General features: G+C 37.5%; 1 protein-coding gene across 1 annotated transcript; it reads right to left on the bottom strand.

Annotated features, from left to right (window-relative positions):
- Positions 1-2,005: 2,005 nt before the first annotated feature.
- Positions 2,006-4,295, bottom strand: LOC148211903 (uncharacterized). Its single transcript, XM_088122946.1, has 4 exons — positions 4,081-4,295; positions 3,461-3,885; positions 2,213-2,758; positions 2,006-2,070 (listed from the first exon to the last, which is right to left on the bottom strand). Exons 1-4 carry the CDS (start codon positions 4,293-4,295, stop codon positions 2,006-2,008), a joined length of 1,251 nt encoding a protein of 416 aa, XP_087979072.1.
- Between the last annotated feature and the right edge of the window lie 2,573 nt (positions 4,296-6,868).

The raw sequence follows: 6,868 nt of genomic DNA, 5'->3' as shown, positions 1-6,868 counted from the left end.
GTAATTGGTCACAAATGGATTCGTATCAATTGGTCCCTCGGGTACATTCAATGGATCCGTGGTTGGATTTGCATCATCCCCCCTTTCTTTAAAAGGATTTGTCCCCAAATCAAGGTCTTCATTTCCTACATCAAAAGGAGTCAAATCAGCCACATTAAAAGTAGAACTTACATTTTACTCACCTCGAAGATCCAGTTTGTACACATTGTCATTGATCCGTTCAAGCACTTGAAAAGGACCATCTCCTCTTAGTTGAAGTTTTGACTTCCTCTGATCTGGAAACCGTTCCTTTCGTAGATGAACCCAAACCCAATCACCTGGGTTAAAATAACTTTCTTTCTCCCTTGGTTCTTGCGACTTACTAGCTTTCGATTCTTGTTCTCAATCCGTTCCTTGATCTCTTTGTGTAATGTTTTGATGTATTCGGCTTTAGACAAAGCTGCATCACTTGTAAACATATTAGGTGGCAAAGGTGTTAAATCTAAAGGAGTTAGAGGATTAAAGCCATAAACAACCTCAAATGGTGAACAATGGGTGGTGCTATGTACAGCTCTATTATATGCAAACTCCACAAAAGGTAGAGTCTCTTCCCAAGACTTAAGATTTTTAGAAATGAGTGACCTAAGCAAGGCCCCTAATGTTCTATTAACCACCTCAGTTTGACCATCGGTTTGTGGGTGACAAGTTGTAGAAAACAAAAGCTTGGTACCCAATTTGCCCCATAAAACTTTCCAAAAATGACTTAAAAACTTAGCATCTCGATCACTAACAATTGTTTTAGGAATGCCATGTAGTCTAACCACTTCCCTAAAGAAAAGATTAGCTATATTAGTAGCATCATCTGTTTTGTTGCATGGAATGAAATGTGTCATTTTACTAAACCTATCAACCACCACAAAAATGCTATCATGATGTCTTCTAGTTTTTGGTAACCCCAAAACAAAATCCATGCTAATGTCAACCCACGGTTCACTAGAAACTTCTAAAGGTGTGTAAAGACCATGTGGTTGAGTCTTAGACTTAGCCTCCTCACATTTGAAACATTGCTTGCACACTTTGTTCACATCTTTCCTCATTTTTAACCAATAAAAGTGTTCACACAACATGCTATATGTTTTAAATTCTCCAAAATGTCCCATAAGTCCTCCCCCATGAGCCTCCTTTACAAGCAACTCCCGAATGGAACACTTAGGAATACAAAGCTTACCTTTTCTAAAAAGCATATCATCAAACACAAGATAATCATGTATATTTTTCCCTTCCAAACATTGCACATACACATCATAAAATTCCGATTTCTCAACTTTGTACAACTCAATCATATGCTTAAAACCAAGAATTTTTGCACTAAGTGAAGAAAATAGAGCATACCTCCTTGATAATGCATCGGCCACTACATTGTCCTTACCTTTTTTGTAATGAATGACATAAGGAAATGTCTCGATGAACTCCACCCATTTAGCATGCCTCCGATTTAACTTTGTTTGGCTTTTGAGGTGCTTCAAACTTTCATGATCGGTATGGATAACAAACTCTTTTGGCCATAAGTAATGTTGCCAAACTTGTAAAGCCCTCACAAGTGCATGGAGTTCCTTGTCATAAGTTGGGTAGTTAAGCTGTGCTCCATTTAGCTTCTCACTAAAGAACATGATTGGCCTTTTTTCTTGCATCAAAACAGCTCCTATACCTATCCCACTTGCATCACATTCAATCTCAAAAGATTTGTCAAAGTTAGGCAAAACAAGACAAGGTGGATTGCTCAATTTATCTTTCAATTCATTGAATGCATTTTCTTGCTTTTCTTTCCACTCAAATTTAGCATGCTTCTTAACAAGTTCATTTAGTGGTGAGGCTATGCTACTAAAATCTTTAATAAACCTCCTATAAAAACTAGCCAACCCATGAAAAGACCTTACCTCGGTTGCATTGGTGGGTGTTGGCCACTCTCGAATAGTCTTTACCTTTTCCTCATCAACTTTCACCCCATCCTTTTCAACAATGAACCCTAAGAAGTTGACTTGGTCTTGACAAAAACTACACTTTTTGATGTTGGCATAAAGCTTTTCTTCTCTAAGTTTTAGTAAAATTGTCTTGACATGCAAAATATGATCATTCAAGCTTTTTTAGTAAACAAGAATATCATCAAAGTATACAACAACAAATTTTCCAATATATTCTCTCAAAACATGATTCATTAGCCTCATAAAAGTACTTGGTGCATTAGTAAGGCCAAATGGCATAACAAGCCATTCATACAACCCAAACTTTGTTTTGAAAGATGTTTTCCACTCATCTCCCACATGCATTCGAATTTGATGGTAACCACTTTTAAGATCTATTTTTGAAAACAGATTAGCACCATGTAATTCATCTAACATGTCATCCAATCTAGGAATAGGATGTCGATACTTTACCGTGATTTTGTTGATGGCTCGACAATCAACACACATCCTCCATGTGCCATCTTTCTTGGGTACCAAAATTACCGGAACTGAGCAAGGACTCATACTTTCTCTAACGTAACCTTTCTCCATGAGTTCTTCCACTTGCCTTTGAATCTCCTTGGTTTCGGTGGGATTGGTCCTATAGGCAGCCATGTTTGGGAGAGTTGCACCGGGTATAAAGTCAATTTGATGTTCAATCCCTCTAAGAGGAGGTAAACCCGTAGGTGCATCTTCATGGGGAAACATGTCATTAAATTCTTGCAAAAGAGACTTAAATGCACTTGGCAAAACATCATGAGATTTTGGTTCAATTGCTATGCACATAAGCATAAAATGTGGCTCTTGGGTTAACAACACATTTCTCAATTCACTCTTTCTTACAATCAAACTCACATTCTTTCTTTTCAACTCATCTTTTTTTTCTTCTTGGTTTTTACTCTCATTTTGCCTTTCACTCTTATCTTTTTTTTCACTAGTCTGACTTTTGCTCTCTTCTCTCCTCTCTTTTTCTTCAAATTCTTTTCTTTTCTTCTCTAATTTCAAGTGGTCACAATGTACTTCAAATGGAGACAACGGAAGTAAAGTAAATTTCTTTCTGTTCAAAGTAAAACTATACTTGTTCAACAGCCCATCATATGTGACCTCTCTATCATATTGTCATGGTCGGCCCAATAGTATATCCCCCGCATGCATAGGGACAACATCACACAGGACTTCATCTTTGTATCTTCCCAATGTAAAAGGAATAAGAGCTTGGGAGTTTACCTTTAGTTCTCCTTTGTTTGTCAACCATTGAAGTTTGTATGGTTTTGGATGTGGACGTGTAGCAAGTTAAAGTCTCTTAACAAGAAAACTACTTACCACATTTGTGCAACTTCCACTATCAATCACCAAGCTACACGGATTTCCTTCAATTAAGCATCTTGAGTGAAACAAGTTTTCCCTTTGATCTTCAACTTTCTCTTCCTTGATTTGTACACTAAGTACCCTTCTTGTTATCAAGGATATGAAGTTACCTTCTTCAATATACTCTTCATCACGTTCTTCAAATTCTTCATCATGTTCCTCACAATCATCATCCGAGTCAACTACGCCATTTCTTATCACCATAACTCTTTTATTGACACAATCTTTACTCATGTGTCCAAACCCTTTGCACTTCCAACATTGAATAGAACTAGTCTTTTCCCTTACCTCCTTTGGAGCTTCATTCTTTTTAGTATTGGAACTTTCTCCCTCCATTATTTTGGCAGCTACGAACTTTCCTTTTGGTTGCATTGATTCATTCCTATTCACAAAACCAGCCTTGTTCCAAACATTAGAATTGGAATATGTATTAGCTTTATATGTGTACCTTTTTGAATACTTCTTTTCTTCCTTCAATTGATCTTCAATTTTGACAGCATAATGGTACATATCTTCTAGGTAAGGCGGTGGATTTCTATCAACAACATGAGCAATTTCTCGATTCAAACCTCCAAGGAATCTAGACATGGTATCTTCCTCTTCTTCTCGGATTTGGGTTTTTAGCATTAAGGTCTCCATCTCTTGATAATACTCAGCAACACTTTTCGTTCCCTGCCTCAAAGCTTGCAGTTTAGTTTTCAAATCTCTTTCATAGTGTTTTGGAACGTACCTCCTTCTCATGGCTTCTTGGAGATATTCCCAAGTGTCTAATGGATCCTCCTCCTTCCTTCTTCTTTCTAATTTGAGATTTTGATACCATTCACCGGCATGATTGGTGAATTCAGCAATGGCGAGTCTCATCTTCGTATTCTCACTATACGTATAGCAATCAAACACATGTTCTATCTTCCTTTCCCATTGCAAGTAAGAATCGGGGTCCGCCATTCCACTAAAGGGTGGATTTTGAGTTTAACTCTGCCATCCCTATTTTCATTTAATCTTTCCAATCTTCTAGGTTGCATAGTGTTGGCAAAGTTATTTCGTCCTCTTCCTCTCCCATTTCTTCTTCCTCCAACTTGTCTTTCTTGTTCAGCAAGGTCAAACACATCATCTTCTTATAAGGCTCGTTCTTCTCTTTGCTGTTGCGCTCTCCTTTCTTGTCTATCTTCCATCATCATTTCCATCATTCCTTGAATTGCTTGAAGAATCACCGCGTTAGGATCTTGCGGTACTTGTGGTACTCCATCCTGTGCCATTTTGTTAGAAACAATAATAATGATAATAAGGACCTTACCACTCTTCTCACCAAGATTCCACTCAAGGACACTCGTGTTTATCAGTCAAGGGTAGGCTTTTGGTACTAGGTCAAAGATGTAAGGGTTGGCTTAAATTTTGGTGCAATCTTGCTTAAAGCTTGATATAACTAATTCAATGATCAACTCTCACAAACTAAGGCTACAGCAACTCAATCTTAGGATAAACAACTTGATAATTTAAACAAAACACAACATAATGAAAAGAACTTTTCGTGTGCCTCGGATCTTCGAATGCATTCTTTTTTCTACGGTTTTCATTCTTTTTGCTACTGTTTTTTTTTCTTTCTTTTGCTTCTGTTTTTTGTTCCTTTTTTTATCTTTTGCTTCTAATTTTTTTTTCTTTGCTAATGATCCGAAAGCAAAATACAGGAATTTCAAGACAAGTTATGTCTTGTTACACTTTGTAAGAAACTACTTTCGAAAAAGGAAAATAACAGAAAAATAAACTTACATAAAGTAAAGATATTTCACCTATAGAGCCGGCCAAAGGATGTCGACCAATGCTTTGATACCAAATGATAAGCGCCAAGGTTGCTCGGGTTTACAAAGCTAGAGGTCCTTCTAGGATCCTTGCAAACATTCACAAAAACGACTAACTTACCGAATGATTCCAACCAAGAGTAAGGTTAGAAGATGAATCACTCTTAGATCGGACTTAGAATCTACGATGGTCACTCCTAGATCCTAAGACTACTCACTCCAGAATTAGCTTGATCGAGACTAATCCAATGAATCGGTTTAACATCAAACCTAAAGCAAGATTTGAAAGAAGCAACACCAAAAGTGTTAAGGAACAAAAGTTCTTGAATTTCAATATGTTTAATCTGTCAAAACAAGGTGATTACAAGCCTTTAAATAGGCCAAACGGTCGTTCAACATGAGGAACACCAAAAGTCTTTCAAATCCTATTTAATGCAAATTGTAGAAAATAAGACATGCAAATTAAAACATGATTGCACATCAAACTAGACAACTAAATGTGAATCCAAAAACGTAGAATTGCTTTAAATTGTCTTGGAATTCACATGTAGGAGGCGCTTTACGTTTCGATGAGATTTGACAAGCTTTGACATCACAAACTCCCAAGAGGTGCAATCTGCAAAGGCACCTGTTCACCAATTTGCACACTTTTTTTTGTCCTCCGTGCCATCTCTCAAAATAGACAACTTTTCCCGTGCCATCTTTGCTCCATTCTCTTCTTGACTCATTAAATTAACATTGTAAAGAATTTTGGCCTCAGAAATCTTTGTCTCCTCGTGTGTATTAGCTAGCCTTTGAAGATGTATTATGAAAACCTCTTGAATCTTCTTTGCTTTGCTTCTTGTAATTGGTCCCTCGGGTACATTCAATGGATCTGTGGTTGGATTTGCATCACGTGGCTCTCTCCCAAGATACCCAAACATGTTTAACCCCAACTCCCGTTGTAGACTAAACAAGCAATACGAACAGTTTATAGGCACGAAAGGGTGAGTCTCATCCATGAGTACTCACCATTCTACTTTAAAGTCAGAAATCTTACGGAAATAGAGGCAAACACGAACTACAAAGACTTTTCCAAGCCTCAAGTGAGCATAGCAAATCAATAATATTGGCCAAACAATATTAGTGGGATGAAAGAATAAAAACACCTCTATTAAATCAGTATAAATATATATGAGTTACTAAAGCATAAATAAACGAGCGCTACAACGAGCTCATCCTCCCCTCTTGAAGATGGGGTTTAGTTCATGTTAAAAGAAAATAAAAGAGTGGGTAGAGAAGAAATGTAGCCCATTGAGTAAGGAAGCTTCAGCAGTAATGAATTTTCCTCCAGCTCAGTGAAGACGCAAGGTTCTGCTTCTTTTTCGTCGACTTCTCTTCGAAATGGAAGAGGAATGTTATCTAATTTCAATGCCCAAATGGATTTTCTGTTCTGGGCTCTATGTGGCGGGCAGTTCTCCTATTTGAATCGGGTCCTTAAAATTAGGGCAGCACCTGGAAGATGTATGGACGTGGTAAAACTGGTGCAAATTAGTTACTGCATAGTCACACGTTTTAGTGAATCCTGAGTCGCTTCATGCCCCAGCATAAATGCATCTTCCTGCTATGCTCCAACAACACTTTCACAGCCTTAGAAGCAGTTGGCTTGTCCTAAACAAATTCTCCAATTCCTACACAAAACATCCATAATTAAGCATAATTCATTCAAAATGAGGGAATTGA

Source organism: Momordica charantia (genome assembly GCF_013281855.1).
Source record: "Momordica charantia cultivar OHB3-1 chromosome 4 unlocalized genomic scaffold, Mcharantia_2.0 BLBB01000004.1, whole genome shotgun sequence".
Classification (NCBI taxonomy): Eukaryota; Viridiplantae; Streptophyta; class Magnoliopsida; order Cucurbitales; family Cucurbitaceae; genus Momordica; species Momordica charantia.
This window is presented reverse-complemented; position numbering and strand designations above follow the sequence as displayed.